Genomic DNA, 20,315 nt, shown 5'->3' with positions numbered 1-20,315 from the left:
TGGGGTTTACACTTATCCTAAAGGCTTTCAAAGGCAGGCTATGGTAAGTGTTTGTATCGATTCTTCGTTTTAGCTCAAATACTCGTGTCTTTGTTTTATCGTGTCTTCGTTTAATCGAGTATGTTTTCATTACTTACAATATGTCATGAATAATAAATTTGCAACAACGTTTATTATATATACTAACACAATTTGAAATAATTTGGTAGTTCATTAACACACTTGGATCACAAACAAGTGTTGCATCAACAACTTCACATGATCAAGTTGCAAATTCATCAGCAATTACAGACCATGGAGGCTTACATTATCAAGTATGTTACTTGTACATAATTAGTGAATTAATTACCAAAAAAAGCATAAAAAATTACAACTTGTTGAATTCTGCTGAACAATCGAGTAATCATTCATTCTCTTTCCTGCCAGTCATGAAATGTAGGCTTCAAACTTGATGAATTCGCCGAGTTCTGCAAATTTTGTTCTTCAAACTTACTGGACTTGATTGCAAACCTACTGATTTTGTTGATTTCTTTAAACTTGTTGGACCTGGTTTTTTTTAAAGCAGTTGACCCTAATTTTGCTTAAACTGAACCTGATTACAGTAAAACAATTAAGCAAGCTTTTGTTTTTGGTTAGAACAATTATGCACTGTTGTATTTTTATTTAAGAGCAGTAACTAGAAAGCTGCTGTATTTTTTTTTTAAGTATAGCTGCTGTATTTTTCTTTAAGATATGGATGTTGTATTTTTTTTAAGATATGGCTGCTGTATTATTTTGAGATATTTGACAGAGAAGCAGCAAGCAAGCAAGTAGCAGCAACAACGTTCATTAATTTTTGTCATTTTAATTTGCTTTAAATTGTTTTTTTTTAATTATTTATGCTATGGTTAGAGGTGAGTTAACGGTGAGTTAATTTGCCGGAAAGTGAAGTTGAGATCCCAAAGGGTGAAAAAAAAAGGTATAGGTCCCAAAAGGTGAAAAACTCAAAAGGTGAGACCTAGACCTGTCAAACGGGTCGGTCGGGTCGGGTTGTAAAAATTTACTTTCGGGTTCGGGTTGAATCGGGTCGGTCACTTTCGGGTTCGGGTTTACAAATGCTTGTTCAAGACCCAGAACTTTCGGGTTCGGGTCGACCCATCGGGTTGAGAGATTTTAAAACGCGCATTATATTTTCATTAATTTAGGTGAAAATTATACAAAATATTAGCACAAGTTAACAAATTTTCCTACGAAAGTTTATATTTTGTCAAATTCAATCATAAAATGGCGTATAATTCAAATTAAAATCATATTACACAGAATAATAGTAAAAACAACGTGTCTTTTATGCTTAAATTTTCTCATAATCTCATTTATTACTATAAATACAATGATTTTCAATCGGTCGGGTCTAAAACGGGTTCGGTCGGGTTTTGACCCATTCCTTTTCGGGTTGTTCGGGTTCGGATAAAATCGGGTTACGGGTCACAAAATCTTGTTCAGGACCCAGTATTTTCGGGTCGGGTTCGGGTCGGTTTTCGGGTCGGGTCGATTTTTGACAGCTCTAGTGAGACCCCATTCTTTATCTTTAACTCGTAGAAATATGGTCACCCAACCCACCCTAGTGAATGCGCAAGTTAGCAAAGGCAGATGTGCACATCTGCAGCACATAATGTGGTCTCCATTGCAACATCTCCTCCTCCTCAACTGACGACTTTCTTCTCTGCTCTCACTTCTTCGTCTTCTTCCTCTTCATCAGCTTGAAGAAGGAGAGTGAAATAGTGGTCGATACTTCCGAGAGAGAGATCGACCTGCAAAAATGCTTCTCCCATACATTTGAAAACCCGCTCAAATCAATCCTCATATAACAATGGAAACTCTCACTCTCCCCCTTTCTAATGGCCTCCAATCCTTAAATTGCAATCCTAATTTCTCGCCTTTTCGCAATAATTCCCGCCATTTCTTCGTCTCCTCAACAATTCGTCATAAACCCTTCCTCCCTCATCTTAATCGCCTCTCATTCACCCCCAATTTCCGCAAATGTGTTGTGAAATCCGTCGCGTCTCACAATCATCACCAGGGTCATGGCCTTGGCCATGATCATCATCACCATGGTCATGCCCATGATCATGGTCATGGCCACCACCACCACCACCATCACGGAGGCGGCGACGCGAAATTGAGCAAGTCTCAGGAAAGGGTGTTTCAGTTTGCGAAGGCGGTAGGGTGGGTAGACTTAGCCAATTTCTTAAGGGAAAACATGCAGTTGTGTTGCTGTGCTATGGGATTGTTTCTTGCTGCTGCTGTTTCCCCTTACTTGGTTCCTAAATATCTGGTTAAACCTTTGCAAAACGCCTTCATTTTCATCGGTTTTCCTCTTGTTGGGGTAATCGATTCTTCTTTTCAGTTAATTTATTTGCGTTTTCTAGTTTTATTGTTGTTGTTTCGAGGTAGGGTTTATGAATTTTATGGTGAAAATTTACGCACATTGAATTGGAGTGTCTTGCAGTTGAAATTGTAGAAAACAATTGCTAATTCGTGGTTTCGTGTAATTTTTCAATTGTTCCAGTATCAATGATACGGAGTTACCTGTGTAATGACAGTAGTAATGGGAATTATTATGATTCACAGTTTGCCACCATTGGGTAAGCTTGTCTTACCGGCATAGACCAGTTTACACTCTAAAAGTGTACTAGCGGAGTACTGTTTTATTTTTCCTTAGAAAAGAGTAACACTGTCATTTCAAGTTAGTCAAAAAATTCCCTGGATGTGATGAAGTAGAAATATGGAATCAGAGACATAGATTATGTGTAGGTTGTAGTGCCTAGTTTTAGCCTTTGAGGTGTAGTATCGATCCATCATTGATCGTGGAGCGTGGATCCTTAAATTTTCGTGGAGCATGGATCCTTAAATTTTAATCTTGAGTTTTAATTGAGTGTGCCAGTGATGTTAATTGCATTGAAACTCCAAGAGTATCGAGTACACCTTCCATCTCAAAACTAGTACTCCGTATCACCCATTTCAATAATAGGAGAAGTTGTTGGCAGGGTATGGCCTTGGGTAGTTAGTTTCTGCTGAAATTTTTATTTTTCAATGAAAAGATAGAAGCGATTAAAAGAATTAGTGACTATTCAAGCGGACTTTGAGAGAAATACGTGAACCCTTTACCTACCGGTGTCAAATGGCTGTTTCTCATCTTCTGCTTTATTATCATAATCTTCTAAGGGGGAACTATTTATTAGTATATGTTTTTTGGTTTTTGTATCCCCTTATAAATATCTTATAATCACTAGTTTTGTGTGTCAGGTGTCAGCATCACTTGATGCTCTTATTGATATCTCTGGTGGAAAAGTTAACATTCATGTCCTCATGGCTCTTGCTGCCTTTGCATCAGTGTTTATGGGAAACCCCTTGGAAGGCGGATTGCTCATTGCTATGTTTAATTTGGCTCATATAGGTAATATGTTCAATTTGACTATATAATTCATATGCCTAAGAGCATCTACATTGGGGCTCTTAGAGTGTCTCTCCAAGTAGCTCTCCAACAAGAACTATCTCTTGGACAAATTGGGACTCTTGAGAGGCTCTTGAGTAGCTCTTGGCCAAGACACCCCCAAGAATTGGTTCTTGTTGCAAAGTGGAGTCACTTTGTTTGTGAAAGGCAATAAATTGTGAGGTTGAATGAATAAAGAATATAATATGGGACCACCAAATAGTAAAAAATAGATTGGAGAGCTCTTTTGAAGAAGCCACCAATGTTTGGTGCTTTTTGGAAGAGGTTCTTGAGAGTATCTTGTAGAGGGATGGTGGTAGAGAGAGAGTGGAGAGCTAGTTGGAGAGCTTTCACCAATGTACATGCTCTAATATAGTTCCTTGGAAGTTGTCTTTGGCCACTCTCTGGGTATATAGTTTGCGTCAATCTCTTTTTGGAATCCTTTTTATTGACCTGTCAATTGTCTTATTCGAACTACAGCTGAAGAATATTTTACAAGTCGCTCAATGGTTGATGTCAGAGAGCTGAAGGAAACTTATCCAGATTCCGCCCTTGTTCTGGATGTGGACAAGAATGAGACACCTAATTTATCTTCTTTATCTTACAAGAAGGTTCCTGTGACTGAAATAGCGGTTGGCTCCTTTGTACTGGTTCAAGCTGGTGAGGTATGTCAACGATGTATATATTATGGCTTTGTTTGGAGCCACGTGAAGTGCTGTGCCTATTGTTTTTCTATGCGGTGGCTATAGAGTAAAGCATTATGGCTATGTAGAAAATTTTCAATAAAAAGTGCATTGTGCTACTGACATTTTCTTTTGAGAATGTCGTGATTATATTTAAAGGGCTTGAAGGACTGGTTTTTCTTAACTGGCCTAATCTGTCTAATCACTTGTTAAAACATATTTTGAAAACTGTCACCAATTCAAAGTAATTTGAAAAGCAAACAAATAGAAATCCTTTTGACAAAATAAATAATTAGAAAGGCAACATAATTGGTTTTGTGCATTTGATATATAATTTTTACTTCTCGACTTCGTTGAATCCCGGAGGTGGCTGAGTGTTTGATTTAGAGTATAAGATGTTTGGTTGCTGGTTGGGCAGATAGCCAGATATTGTCCTCTTGACAATGTCCTGCAGTTAGGGAGATCTTAAGTTTTTTTAAGAGGGGGTCACTTGTCTACATGGGCTGCTTTAAGAGTTCAAGTAATAGGTATATATTGGGCTATTAGCTGCCTACCAGTTTTCAGATAGAGAGAAATCACCCTGTTTGTTTGGAGGTTATATGGTTATTATTGTATGAATTTAATTTCTTGCTAATGGGAATACCCTTTGGTGGCAAGTTGTACAATCGAATTACTGTTTCCTGTTTTCTAAAATTTGAATTCTTCTTAAATAAATGTAAATTTAGGAAGTGCTGACAAGACATGTTGCTTTTTTATTAGTTTGTGCCTCTGGACTCTGTAGTATCACAAGGAAGGTCAACTATCACCATAGAGCACTTGACTGGGGAAATGAAACCTATAGAAAGAGATGTTGCAGACAGTATTCCTGGTGGTGCCAGGAATTTGGATGGCATGCTGATAGTGAAGGTACTGCTTCAACTTTCTTTTTCTTGAATTTTTCTGACATTAAGTGTTCTATAAATTTATTGACTTCTAAATTTATCTTTGTCCTATCATTGCTATTGCTATTGCTATTTTTAATTCTTTAAAAAAAATCTGGGGTGGGGGGAGTGGTATAAAGTGGGCTTCAGACCTGGATTGTCTGATGATAACCCTACTGATCCTACTCTTGTACTAAACAAGAATTCCCACTTAGAGACGGAGAGAGGGGGTTGACAAGAAATATGTAAATTTACCCAAATATATTAACTACATAGCACTTGGATAGTGGCAAGCTTGGTAGTATATGAGAAGCAACTTAGTAATGCAGACTAGTAACAAGATTCTTTTTTTTTGTACTTTTTACATTATGCTAGTCCTTAATTCCTTATGGCTTTATTTTTGTGCGTTTAATCTTAAAGTTGTATTTTTTTGGGTTATCTCACAAGTCACAATTTTAAATCTGATAGTTAGAGCTGTCAAAAATCGACCCGACCCGAAAACCGACCCGAACCCGACCCGAAAATACTGGGTCCTGAACAAGATTTTGTGACCCGTAACCCGATTTTATCCGAACCCGAACAACCCGAAAAGGAATGGGTCAAAACCCGACCGAACCCGTTTTAGACCCGACCGATTGAAAATCATTGTATTTATAGCAATAAATGAGATTATGAGAAAATTTAAGCATAAAAGACACGTTGTTTTTACTATTGTTCTGTGTAATATGATTTTAATTTGAATTATACGCCATTTTATGATTGAATTTGACAAAATATAAACTTTCGTAGGAAAATTTGTTAACTTGTGCCAATATTTTGTATATTTTTCACCTAAATTAATGAAAATATAATGCGCGTTTTAAAATCTCTCAACCCGTTGGGTCGACCCGAACCCGAAAGTTCTGGGTCTTGAACAAGCATTTGTAAACCCGAACCCGAAAGTGACCGACCCGATTCAACCCGAACCCGAAAGTAAATTTTTACAACCCGACCCGACCGACCCGTTTGACAGGTCTACTGATAGTCATCAAAATTACTTTTATTTCTTCCTTGTTGTACTATTTTTTTCACCCCAAAAATGAAGATACTCCTTTTACTAATTGTATGTCCCATTTATTGTAGAATCTTGTTTCTAGAAGAGGTGAGGGGTGTAAGAAAATGTTGATAAAGTAAGAGAGTGAGTGGAAGCGCCGGAAAGTTGTAAATATTGTGAGGTAAGGGGTAAGATAATAAGATATGTTTTCCAAAATAGAATAAAGTAAAAGTGGGCACATAAAAAAGCATCTCAAAATGAAAAGTGTGTACAAAAAGGCAGGATTGTATTACCACCCCCCCCCCCCCCCCCCCTCCCCCACCCCCCAAAACCAGAATTCCCGGCTCCGCCAGCTTTCCCGCTTAAGAAATATGTGATTCCCGTGAGAAGGGTAATGAGAAGGGGAAGAAGGATCTTCTCACAGTGACACACACACCAGCAAGGTTCGAACATTGGTGGTTTGGATTATCACCCATATGCTTCCTGCTAGGATGTAGGATGTTTGCAGAGGGACACTTACCTCTGCTATGTAGTAATGAATTAAACCTGGTAAATTTTTGATTGCTTCTTCAAATCTTCAATATTTACCTTGTGTATCAGTTAAACTTTGTTTTGTTTGTTTATGGTGATATCTTGTTAACCCCATAATAGGATCAGTCATTCAGTCTAAGAACTGAAGCTGTGAAGATAACCAGAGAATAATATTTGAACTTTTAGTTGAAAAAGTATTCTTTGTATAAATTGTGTAAGGCCAACCAAATATTATCTTGTAGAAGTTAAAACCACAGAGGTACTGTGTGGGATATTGTAGGAGGAAAGGTATCATAGAATTAAAAGAAAGAAGTTGTACTCCGTACAATTCTTAGACCCCCCCCCCCCCCCCTTCCTTCCCCCTGCATACATTAATCTCTGTTGGCTTTGTTTGCTTTGCACTAACTTAAAGATTCGAATCAGGTTTTGAAGACCTGGAAGGATTCTATGTTAAGCAGGATAGTCCAGTTGACTGAAGAAGCTCACCAGAATAAACCAAAGCTTCAGAGATGGCTGGATGATTTTGGTGAACAATACAGTAAAGTGGTTATGGTTCTATCAGTTGCCATTGCTCTCATAGGACCTCTTATTTTCAAATGGCCATTTTTCAGCACACCAGGTAATACAGAGGAAATGTATGCACATAGATTGAATTTCTCTTTGAAGATTGAACTGCTCATTGATTCATGATGTTGATAAATACTGCATATGAATTGGAATTTGGAAAGTTATTTTGTTGGATGTCTCTAAGTTTCTTTCTTTCTTTGTGTGTGTGTGTGTGTGTGTCTGAGTGGCCTTTTTTCTTTAGAAGTTTTTCATTAAATACGGAAAGTAAACTGACACTGTTTGTTACCTGGATCATGCACTGGTCCACCAGTTGTACGTGCCATGCATGTGCACATCCATGTAGAGAATGATAAATGAAAGATGTGTTTTGTAATTTGTATTATGTAACCTTTGCTCTTCATAATGCAGAAGTTAAATGAGATGATTCACGATAGCTTTAAATTACCTGCAAAACAAAACAAATTCTTCTTGTGGCTATCTGAATGATCGGAGCTGTTTCATTTTCATATTGAATATAGATTAAACGCACAAAAATAAAACAAATCGTGAATCATCTCATTTAACTTACATGACAGTCATTCCTAGCTCTATTTTCAATGAAGCTTAATATGCCACCCTCATTTTGATTGGTATATTAGTTTCTATTGCATTCATCTTGTTAGCTATCATGATTTATTTATTTTTATGATTTACAGTCATTTTTCTGATCATGATTACATGTTTGTAGTTTGCAGGGGATCTATTTACAGAGCTCTGGGACTTATGGTTGCAGCATCTCCATGTGCCTTGGCTGTGGCTCCATTAGCTTATGCTACTGCAATCAGTGCTTGTGCTAAGAAGGTAAGTATTAAAGTTTTACTGTTGGTATAGCAAGCATTTTTCTATTTTGTGTCAGCAATTGGTTTCTACTTTCTAGTGTGTACTAATGACAATTCAGGTGAATGCAATCTATTTTGAATCCCAAATTGCATTACTTCCTGACAAAATGCTGTGTTTGACTTTATTTCCACTCGTACATCTAATAGGGAAAATCATTTTGCTGTTATCATGGGTGGTGATATTGGTTGCAGAAATAGGTTATACTATATAAAGAGTACCTATTAACCTATGAATGAGAATCAAGTCCCTAATTACGCGTCGTCATTTATACAACCTCCATCCATGCACCCTTCACAATTTATCCAAAACTGTAGCGAGTATCTCGGGAAACCCTACGGTGAACAATCAGCAACGAAACAATAGCGAGTTTAATCCCTGCCAACCTTCCAGTGAACAATTCCAGCAACAAAACTTTAGCCAACATAATCCTCGTACTTTTTACCCCTGACAACCATCCAGTAAAAACACTTTCAGCAATGGCAGCACAATATTTTCATTCCTGTTTTCTTGTTGGGAAGGTGGTTTACTCCTTTCCTAATCTCACTGTTCCTCTTTTCTTTTCCTTATTAGAACAGAGAAAGGCAATCAAAAAATACATTTAAATCGTAGACACATCAAATCGTGACTTTTAAGTGTAATAGCAGTGGTGTTGATATGACAGATTTTGGTTCACTTGTTTGTGAATTGTGATGATGAGTTGTCTCCAGACATTTGACATCTGAAAAAGAGAGAGGAAGAGGAGTCACTGGAGAGGCGAAGGATAGGTGCAGAAGTGTGTAGGACGGTGGTGCATGGACAAAGAAGAATCCTTCTCTAGGTTGGTATTGATTGAAGGTTTGCTTTGTAAATTGTTGCCTGTTAAGAGGATAAAACAATTGCTTGGGTCCCCATTCAATAGCCTTAGCTCTAAAGAGTTGGTTGATTTACATTCGGGGCAGAGAAGGGCCGGTTAAGTGGGATGTTTGCAACATGATGTTTATACCATCGGATTTGGAAATATGTCTTTAGCTAGCTGCTTGTTCATTTTGTTTAAGGAAGGATACAAGGGTTTCTTAGAAGCTGCCATCTTGTATATTTGGAGTAGGGAACTAAATGACCTTTGATGAAATACACTAATTATAGCCTACTTTAAGATGTCGTTAACTTTAATATCTATATGAACCTCTCAAGATGGCTCAGATATGATGACCAAATATCATGCAAAAGCTTGATGTATGTCGAGAGGAAGCGGGTTTATCAAAAGTCTTATAATAAGTCGGAAGGGGGAGATTTGTTGGTTATTCCTCTTTATTTGGAAAAGATTAATTAGTAAAGAATAAGAGGAAAAAAATGAGAGAAATAGAAGGAGAGAAAAAGAAAGAAAGAAATAAGAAAGTAAGAAACAATTACCGGCAAATTATTCAGCGATTGATTATAAATATGTAATCAGATGGATAGTTAACAATATTCAGAAATTGTAACATTGTAACATAGTTCAAATATATAGAGAAATATTACATTTTGAGAGTATACCATCGAATATTAGTTTTATTTTTTAAACACTTTGTGAGTTATTTTATTATATTATAGAGATATAGTTGTTAGCTTATTTTGTTTACACAAGAAGGGAAAACGAATATTATTTACACTGCAAGATTATTAGTAATCTTTCCCAACACTCTGGTATCAGAGTTGGATACGTACATATGCATCGTCGTATATAGCAAATTGGAAGATTCGATGGTAAGTCTATCAGGAATGATTAAATTGACGTCCATCCAACTATTCCATGTGGAAGTCTCGAATGGAGGATATCCTTTATTGTGAGGATTTGTCGTGTGAACATGCAATAATTGAGTCGCCCATCTTCGAGAACCATACAAAATACCACCAAAGACTTGCACCAACGCCCTAGAGCTACAGCGCTCTGCACATGCGTGCTCCAGCAAGCACGACCATGGGGTCTACCATTGTATGCACGTTCTCCCAACCGTACCATTGGCTTTGATACCATTTGTTGCGGTGCTTGCTTTAAGCCATACAAGCTCTTATTCAAACGACATACCATGTGTTCCTTTCCCTTAACCTGAAATCCCTCAAGTTGTTCCATATATATTTCTTCTTCCAAATCACCATTTAGGAAGGCTGTTTTCACATCTAGTTGTTCGATTCCCAAATTCATGCATGCTACGATGCGTAGACCATGTATTGACGACATTTTCATCACTGGTGAATTTCTTCAAAGTCAATACATGTCTTTTGACTGAACCCCTTCACGACTAGCTAGCTTTATATCTTGGTTGTGGATTATTTTCTTTGGTCTTTAATCAAAACACCCACTTATTCTTGAGTGCTCGTCGCCCTTTTGGTAGTTGCACCAAATCAAATGTGTGATTCTCATTGATTTTATCTCATCTTGCATGGTTTCCACCCACTTTTTTTGATGTACGTCTCTCAAAGCCTCTTCATAGGACTTTGGTTCTCCCCCTTCGCCTCCAGCCAATTTTGGTGGAAGTCGTCTATCTCGCTTCTTAATTCTGCTTCATGAGATGATTGATTTTTTTTGTTGTGGAATATGTTCAACATTCTCATCATCATGAGGTTTATCATCTTGATGTACTTCTCCCCCGTGACCATCAATTGCGTCTGGAGAAGGAAATTGATTTATATAGACAATTCTTCATGGGATGTTGTAGATTTTTCCGGTTTTTGTATGTCTTCAATGGTTTGATTTTCCTGGTTTTTGTATGTCTTCAATGGTTTGATCTTTAAATCCTTACAATAAAGGATATCCTCCATTCGAGACTTCCACATGCAATAGTTGGATGACGTCAATTTAATCATTCCTGATAGGCTTACCATCGAATGTCCCATTTTGTTGTATACGACAACATATATGTACGTATCCGGCTCTGATACCAGACTGTTGAGAAAGATTACAAATAATCTTGCAGCGGGAATAATATTTGTTTTCCCTTCGTGTGTAAACAAATCAGGCTAACAATTATATCTCTTTAATATAATAAAAATAACTCACAAAGTGTTTATAAAATATAAACTAATATTCGATGGTATATTCTCAAAATGTAATGTTTCTCTATATATTTGAACTATGTTACGATTTTTGAATATTGTTAACTATCAATCTAATTACATATTTATAATCAGCCTATTACTGAAAAACTGATGATACAAATTATCGCTGAATAATAGTTTCTTATTTTTCTTTTTCTCTCTTTTTATTTCTCTCATTCTTTTTCTCTTATTATTTATTAATTATATTTTCCATATAAGGAGGAATAACCAACAAATCTCCCCCTTCCGACTTATCATAAGACAACCTTTGGTAGCGCCCATTTTGAAATTAAGTACTCCCTTTGCTCTAATATTTTACACATTCAAGGTCAAAGTTTATCAAATTTGAGTTAATAAAATATACTACTATAAAGGTTTATGTAGATCCTGAAAATAATGTGTGATATGTACTTTTCAAATATTATCTTTTAATGATATTTTATTAGTATGCCAATTCAAAATAGTTATTGTCAAAATTGGGCTTGAAGACTGAAAAGGCAAATGTGAAAACTCTTATGGACAGAGGAGACCTTTTATGATTTTTTTTATTATTAACTACCTTTTACAACATTTTTTCTGTTAATTTACTGCGTTTAAGCTAAAAAATATCCTTATTCAAATCTTCATTTATCACCACTTTATCGATCAAATGTGATACCGGATGGTCACTACCCTCACTGGTCAATTTAGAGTATGGTGATCAATTGAGGGTCAAATCAGGCCATTTTTTTTAGCTAATAGGTAATTAATTAAAAGGAAAGTGTTTTAGAAGGTAGTTATTTGGAGCCCTACTGTCGTCGGTTAATTATATGGAAATTTCAAGGGAAAAAAAGGAAATGACGGGTCATAATTATTTCTAATTTTCTTACTTTCCTCCCACTCGGAATTTGGAAGGTAAGAAAGTTAATCATATAAACTCCCTTCACTTCCTTTTGATTCTTGTATAATTAGCCAACCAAGCAAGGAGCTGTTTCAATTCCTACCAATTAAACCAAATACTGGAAACACTGCTTCCCTTTCCTTGCATTCCCTTCCTATCCTTTCTTTGTATACAAAATCAAGCTGTTAAATAAATCAGTAGAATTGCTGTTATAATCCAAGTATCATGCTATTTTATAGAGTGAAAACTGACAAACACGTTCTGGAGCATACTACCATTGCATTTGCTACTACCCTTGCATTTGCCTCTTTCCCTTGTTTAGTAATTCCTCTGTTTTTTTTCAGTCCGACTTTCTTCTTTGGGTTGTTTTTGTAGTGCCAAATTTTGTGGTTTAAATTAGACATGTACCCTTACCTTTTGTTTCCTCCACTGAGTTTAAATTTTTGGTTTAAAATAATGGACCCTATGGTTTAAATTTTAAAATACACTTTATTATGGTTACAACGAGGAGTGAAATTTGTACACTATGGTTTAATCCCAAAATCTTGCCACTTCATCTCATACTTTTTGGCTTATCACATGGGCATAATTGTAACAAACTACCCTTGTTGCCCCCATCACACTTGAAAGCTTCTCTACCTGTTCATCTTTGTCTTCCTCTTCTTTGATCAGAAAATGGGACTTCCAAATTAACCTCTCTCGTCTTGGGAGGTTATGATTATATTAATTTAGCTTCCAGGTGAGAGTGGTTCTTACTTCAATCTCTTAAGCCAGCTAATACATCACGTTCCATTTCTCTGGCTACTTTCTGTCATTTCAGGGTATACTGCTGAAAGGTGGCCATGTGTTGGATGCTCTAGCTTCTTGCCACACTATTGCATTTGATAAAACTGGAACGCTGACGACTGGGGAGCTCAAATGTAAGGCAATTGAACAAATTCACGGCCATCATGTTGCTGAGGATAAATCTAAAACTGGTGCTTGCTGTATACCCACGTGTGAAAAAGAAGCTCTGGCTGTTGCTGCTGCCATGGAAAAGGGAACAACTCATCCAATTGGAAGGTACGGTGTCGTTAAACTATATGCCCCTAGTAACCTTGAAAAAGGCCTTCTTTCTTTTAATTTCCTCTCGTCCTTTTATATACCAGCTGCACCAGCAAAGTGGTCTTACTGTAATTTTGAGGATGTATGATGTCTTCTAATTTTCTTCCCAGTGCAAGAATGCTATACTTGTTAACTGTGTCAATTCTTTTGAGTCGGACATATTCTATCAATTCTTTCTGGTTTATGGAAATATGCTACTCCCTCCGTCCCGGAATACTCGACCCGGTTTGACCGGCACCGAGTTTAAGGGACTTGAATTGACTTATTTAATTTAATAGGTAGTAGTTGATAGTGGGATATTATTTTATTGTAGTTAGTGGTAAATGTGTAAAGGGGTGGGGTTGGGGGAGAGTAGGGGTTGAATTTTTAATTATTTTTTGTATGGAGTAGGGGGTAGGTGGGTTAATATGGGTGGAGTGAGAAATAATATAATATTGTTAGAATATTTCCATTTTTAGAAACAGGTCAAGTATTAAGGGACGGCCCGATAAGGAAAACAGGTCAAGTATTCCGGGACGGAGGGAGTACAACAAATAGTCCAGAATATTGTCCCAGCATTCTTCTTGATGTTTTATTATATGTATGCTACATCTGAAGATTGATGATGAGTGTTCTCGTCACTTGTGCCACATAGAAAGCAAGCACTGTCCTCGCATACACCTGCTCTCTTCAGTCTCTCCCTTTTTTTCAGGTTGTCAAGAGCTACCACTACCAGCCAAGAAATGAACAAATGCTTTGGCACATTCATTTTATGATGTGTCCTTACTTCTATTAAAAGTCGTGAGGAAGTTGATAAAATGCAAAGTCATGTTATTACATTTAGTTACATCAAAAAACAGGTAAAAAATATTATTCACAAAGCTCCTCTAAAGAAAAATTTGACATCATCTCTATTAAAAACGTCTAAATAGTGCAACAATGTAACACTCTTGGCCATCGAATAAGAAGTTTTAGTTCTTCCGTATTTAATTCTTTGGTGATTTTGACCATTGTAATAATTTCCGGAATATTTCTTGGTATTTTTTTCTCCTTTGCTGTGATTGAGAAATTTGATTGGGCTTTAAAGCCCGTATTTTGCTGTCAAATGTAATGATTAGTTTATATTTTGCTGTAATTGAGATTTGATTTTGATATTATTTGACTTTTTCCCTAATTACATGATATTCCTTTTTGAGTTTTTTTTTTGGCCTTATTTTCATTTATGACGTAATTTACTTTTTTGTGTGTTTTGCATTTAAACACTTATTTTTCTGTTTTCCCTTTTAATGTATTTTACAATTAATATATTTTGTAATTAGTTGGGGCTTTTTAGACTATTCGTAAGGGGAACACCATAAGGTCAAAGACCTCAGAAGTTACCTTGTAGAACAGAGATGGGGAAAAGACTCGTGTACTTGGTTTTGTGGTTTGCAATTTTGCACTACACCTTTGTATGGATTTACCTTATCACTTTATTTTTTTTTGTCTTTGATTCTGCAAATACTCACCATTTATACATGATCTTGCTTGTGCAGAGCTATTGTTGATCATAGTGTGGGCCGAGACCTACCTTCTGTCTCTGTTGAAAACTTTGAATCTATTCCTGGTAGAGGTCTTTTTGCCACGGTATCTGGAAATGAGGTAATATAATCTGTATCAGCATGTATGACATGTGTCATGAACTTCAAATATGTGCAGAAGTTGAAGGAAGAAGAAGTCGGGAATAAAATATGATACCAGCTTTCGAGAGGCTTGTTCTATTCCAAAGTGTAAATGAAACAAAAGAAACTCTTAATAATATCCATTACGCCTTTTCTCTCATTCAACTCATCCTGTTATAGACTAACTGATTTCTCTCTTCTTGTTGCTCAAGCTGCCTCTAACTGAATTATAATGACTATTCCTAAAATGCCCTTCCCCTATACCCGATGCATTACACCAACCATGTGTTATAAACTGGAACTCCTCTAACTGATTTTCTTCTTCTCATTGCTTAAGCTACCTCTAAGGCTTAAATGAATCTTTACAATACCTTCTATAGTACTATGTCCTTGCCCTATATCCGATGCATTACATCATATTTTTTGAACTTCTTCATTGAACCCTCCCCTCTTCTACGCACGAATCACTTGATTATTAGCAGTTTTCCATTTTGTGTAATCACTGTAATGCACTAGTTTTTTACTTACTTGTGTCAATACTGTTGACTGATTTTTACTATTTGTAGTCAGGAATAGGAAGAGGTGAACCAGTAAAAGCAACTTTGGGCTCTGTGGACTATATTGCTTCACTTTGCAAAACTGAAGATGAATCGCGAAAGATTAAGGAAGCTGTGATCACATCAACCTACGGAAATGACTTTGTTCATGCTGCTCTTTCAGTGAATGAAAAGGTATTTTAAGTTTTGAACAAACTTTTTAATTGAGATATATTGTCATAACATTGAATTAAGATGACAAAAGTGTTGCAGCTTGACATTCCCAAAAGGGGATTTTCCATGGTTTTTGCATCACTCTTGACTATGTTACTATATGCTCCATTTGAGATATATTAATATTTTAGGTAATATTATAAAGGTTCAAAAACATGGTAGTTAACAGACTACCGCCAAAGTAGCAGTTAAGTGCTTGGTAGCCAAACACCCGAACATTTGACCAAATTGGTAAAAAAAAAGTGTCACAGGTGACAATTTGGTATTTAAATCACAACGGCGACAAATAAGTCACAAAACTGATCGGAATTGAGAAACTCAACCTCCAATTCCTCCCATTTAATTAAACACCATTCTTGACTAATTTGGCATTTGAAAGGACAAAAGCAAGAAAAATACCTTCGAAATTCACCTTTACCCAAGTCAAATCCGTGTGATAATGATACTCTTCCCTTGTTTTTGTTGAGTAGACTCGGTAACTATGCTTCATTGAACGAATCTTCAGCAATGGTGTCAGCATAGAAATGGAAGAAAAGGAGAAGAGGCCAAGGGAGGAAATTAATTAGGATTTTTTTTAACAATATTAATCAGGAAGTTAAATGGGGGCTCTAAAAGAACTCTTTTTCGGTAGAAATAATGTATGTGGTGAGTTTGACCTGAGGGTTCTTTTGTCAGAAATGTTAAGAAAGGAGTGTTGCATTTTGTTTAATCTTAGATGTTTGTTGCCATAAATGATTTCTGCTCAGAATTCACTGGCAAGGTGAAGTTTGTGGAGGCTCCAGTACACTGGATTAACAGGTACAAGATGTTTTATGTTGTCTCTTACGTGATGACACTAGCTTGAACTCCGTTCAGGTTACATTGTTCCATTTCGAGGATGAACCACGGCCTGGAGTTGTTGACGTCATTGGATGGTTACGAGATTATGTAAAGTTCCGGGTGATGATGTTAACTGGCGATCACGAATCAAGTGCATTGAGAGTTGCAAATGCTGTGGGCATCACTGAAGTTCATTGTAGCTTGAAGCCTGAAGAAAAACTCAATCATGTAGTGCGTATATCAAGAGAGACAGGTAAGCGTAATGTTGGATTCTCTGTAGCAAGGGGTTCTAAAATGTTCTCCCGTGGTAAAGAATATTTAACCTTGTTGTATGCACCTCTTTGTTCCCCACTTCCCCTGCTGTTCAGCACAAGAAACACTTTTCCATAATCTGGATTTTCCTTCTTTCCTAACGTCAAATTGAATACCTCCCTTAGTCTGTGTTGGTTCTAAAAGGTTGTGGTTAAGAATATTTAACCTTTTCATATGCATCTTATTTACCTCTTTGTTCCCCTGTTGTTTAGCATGCCGGTATTGCGGACTTTCCTAACGATAAATGGAAGGCCTTGCCCTTAGTCTGCATTGATCTGACATTTATCTTGTTGAGAATGAGTGATGAAAAAAAAACAGTAAGGGCAAGCAGATACTGGGATGATAGTCAAGAGCCATCTTCTAAGTTGTTTGTAGTCCCACATTGGGTTTAAGATTGTGAGCCTTGGCACATTTGAATTGGAAACGATGGGAACTTCTATTTGTCTACGTTTTATGAGCTTGCACTAGATTGTGAGCTTAACACCGTCATAATTAGAAACGGTAGAACTTTCATTTAGCTTTAGGTTTGCCTTTTTCCCTACACGTGCTAGCTCGAGAGTACTCTTTTGAAAGTGTGCCATGCTGCTTAAAGTCAATGCTCATCTGCTTCTTTGATCCGTTCTTTCCATCAAAACTACTTTTCAGTTTTCACTCAAAACATTAAGACTTTGCTTGATGGATTAATATGTATGATTAAGCCTTACAGTGAATTATTATGTCACAATTTTCTCAATCGGCTTTTAATTACCATCTTTATATGTTTCTTATGTGCGATTATAGAAATGCATCCAGCACATCTAATTAGTACTCTTCATTCCTTCTGTTAAATTTCCTGAGCCCTTCCTTGACTTATTTTGTGTTAAAACACAGGTGAAGGCCTCATAATGGTTGGAGATGGTATTAACGATGCCCCTGCATTAGCAGCTGCCGCTGTCAGTATAGTACTTGCTCAGCGTGCTAGTGCCACTGCCATTGCTGTTTCAGATGTCCTTCTACTGCAAGACAACATTTCAGGAGTTCCATTCTGTATAGCCAAAGCTCGCCAAACAACGTCACTGGTATGTTTGAGCATTGCTTTACCTAAACCTTTCATTCAATCCATTTATCATTAGTTTCATTTGTAATTTTGTATCTGTTTCTTGTAGGTCAAGCAAAATGTAGGCCTTGCACTATCTGCGATTATTTTAGCCTCTCTACCATCTGTCTTAGGATATCTTCCACTTTGGCTAACAGTAAGAACCTCTGCTATAACTGCTATTCGTTTCCTGTTCTGTTTTATAGATACGGTTTCATATTTGGTAAAATATGCAGGTTCTTCTGCATGAAGGTGGCACCCTTCTTGTTTGTGCCAATTCAATACGCGCTTTAAACGATCCCACGTGGTCTTGGAAGCAAGATCTCCATCATCTTCTCGATAATTGCAAAGCTGTTACAAACAAAATACAGCAACAAGTCACCAGCTCAGGCACCATTCAAACAGCGCATCTGCAATAAGGTGCTTTCTTGCCTTTTGCCATTTTGAAGCTTATCGTCGTATAGTGTAAATGCTGATATAGTAACTTTTGTACATCACGTATTGAATTGAAAATATAAACTAGTATTAGGTTGCCCTAATCTCCTCTGTTCCTACTCTTGCCATTTGTAAAGTCTAATAATATACTAGACTGCAAGAAAAATCACCCTTCTTTCCCTCTGCTACTGATTCTAACCCAGGAACATAGTAAATGGTGAACTTGTTTTTTTGTTATGACAAGCATCTACTTCCTTTATTTGTTTTTCCGGCCTCTAATTAGTTGGCTTTGGAATGCAACTATGCAGGAGAACATTTATCTAAAACTCTGTGTTCACTCTCCCTCATTTTCTGCATATGTTTATAGTCTTTGGAACTTGGAAGTAATTCCTTTTATGCAAATTTCTGTATCGCCATTCTACTCGATGAATTATTTTACCGCAGATGATTATTTACAGTTCGGATATTACCAAGTTAGGTTTTGTTTGGTACAACATTAATAAAGGAAAGGAAGAAGGAAAAGAAGGGAAGAGAAAGGAAAATAAGGGAAAGAAAACTTAATTTATTTTACGTTCTTTGGCTTGATGGAAGGAAGTGAGGTGGAAAAGAAAAAAAAAATTATTTGACAGCTTTTAATTTTCTCTTTTTTTCCAAATTTTTCACTGTTGGGAGGAAATAAAACTGAAGATTCATTTAATGATGTTTTCCTTCTATTTCCCATCAAATCTCGTTTAATTTTTGGAACCAAACATTAAAATCATATTTTTCTTTTCTCTTCTTTTCCTTCCAATTCCTTTCTGCCAAACAAATCCTTATTGTATTTTACGACACCGGATCTGAATACGGCGTGTGCATGTTCCATGACTGTTTAACTGCTTAATACGTCAATTTTTTTGGTTGGTGGTTGAATGGCTCACGTCGATATCGTTGGTGGTTTGGTTAATTTTGTTTTCGCCGTAGTTTACGTAGTCTTCTTCGTCTTGTTGTCAACATCAAAATGTGTGTGTTTCTAAGTTTGTGTTGTGCGTTTAAATTTTCAAATGGGGTGAGGATGTTAGTTGTGCATTTATTGAGTGCTTTCGTACCAATTTCCACCTTTTTCTTCTTTTTGCCTTTTGTTACGTTGTTTGGTAGACGTAGTCCTTTGCATAGTTGCACGGGATGCGCCCTTATTAATGTCCATGAGCTCACTTGCATATCTTTTGTGTGTGGTACGTACACGTACGATCATACTCCGTACGTACTCCGTATGCTCTTTTTCATACTCCTATCGTATTTTATTTAATGATACACTTTTTATTTTTGGTATACTTTTACATTTTAATAATATATATTTTCCCTCTCATGCCCTCACTAATCACTATTACCTACTCCCTCCATTCCTAAATGATCTTCCTATTTGATGTTTGGGGTGGAAAATAAGAAAATGGAATCTTGTAATTATTGGGTGTAAGAGTAATGATTGGATGTAAGAGAAAATGATAAATAAATGAAGAAAAGTAATAAAGATATGAAGGAGAGAGAAGATATTTTTATTAAAGTAATAAAAATCATTAAAGTGAGGTTGGGTGAGTGAATGAGGAATTGTGAATGAATTAAATAAGGGATGGTGGGGAAATTTATGGTAAAAAGTCATGTCCAAAAATAGAAACAGAAAGATCAAATAGAAATGACATTTATAGAAACAGGAAGATCAAAAAGGAATGGAGGGAGTATTTTATTATTTATTTCTCACCTTTTATACTCCTTCCGTATCCAAATATTTTTCCCATTTCCTTTTAAGGTGTTCTAAAATGATCTTCTCATTTATTTTATTTCCTTTTTAATCTTCATTTTATAGTTTTAACCTTGTAATTCTACTGGTTTATTAATAAAAGATATTGTAATCTCATTGGTTGCTTTAAATTTGGATGGACTAATGAATTGCCTCAAATTCTTACAACTATTTTGTTTTCTTGTGAAACTGGAATAAAAAAACAATCATCCCCCATAAAAATACAATAATAATAGTTAATCTTGTAATGTTTCATTTTCCTTAATAACCGCGTAAAATGGCAAACGAGAAAAACATTTAGGTGCGGAGGGAGTATTATTTTGAATAATTTATTATCATCACTATCTTTTATTACAATTGTTTATTA

At 36.3% G+C, this 20,315-nt stretch overlaps 1 protein-coding gene across 1 annotated transcript; it reads left to right on the top strand.

The window, feature by feature from the left end:
* The first annotated feature begins 1,602 nt into the window (after window positions 1–1,602).
* Window positions 1,603–18,517, top strand: LOC110791882 (probable cadmium/zinc-transporting ATPase HMA1, chloroplastic). Its single transcript, XM_021996651.2, has 13 exons — window positions 1,603–2,365; window positions 3,286–3,436; window positions 3,953–4,137; window positions 4,915–5,061; window positions 7,063–7,258; window positions 7,934–8,046; window positions 12,840–13,081; window positions 14,638–14,743; window positions 15,330–15,494; window positions 16,389–16,605; window positions 17,535–17,722; window positions 17,810–17,896; window positions 17,976–18,517. Exons 1-13 carry the CDS (start codon window positions 1,850–1,852, stop codon window positions 18,156–18,158), a joined length of 2,496 nt encoding a protein of 831 aa, XP_021852343.1. The 5' UTR covers window positions 1,603–1,849; the 3' UTR covers window positions 18,159–18,517.
* Window positions 18,518–20,315: the final 1,798 nt, after the last annotated feature.

The sequence above is a fragment of the Spinacia oleracea genome, chromosome 3, assembly GCF_020520425.1.
Source record: "Spinacia oleracea cultivar Varoflay chromosome 3, BTI_SOV_V1, whole genome shotgun sequence".
NCBI lineage: Eukaryota > Viridiplantae > Streptophyta > Magnoliopsida > Caryophyllales > Amaranthaceae > Spinacia > Spinacia oleracea.
Note: the sequence above shows the minus strand (reverse complement) of the source record. Positions and strands in the feature narration are given on the sequence as shown.

Bases quoted from the DNA above. Each gene is read 5' to 3' on its own strand.
- LOC110791882 (XM_021996651.2), top strand. From the start codon at position 1,850: ATGGAAACTCTCACTCTCCCCCTTTCTAATGGCCTCCAATCCTTAAAT. The intron at 4,138-4,914 runs GTATGTCAACGA...CTTTTTTATTAG, and splicing joins TACTGGTTCAAGCTGGTGAG to TTTGTGCCTCTGGACTCTGT. The intron at 14,744-15,329 runs GTAATATAATCT...TACTATTTGTAG, and splicing joins CCACGGTATCTGGAAATGAG to TCAGGAATAGGAAGAGGTGA.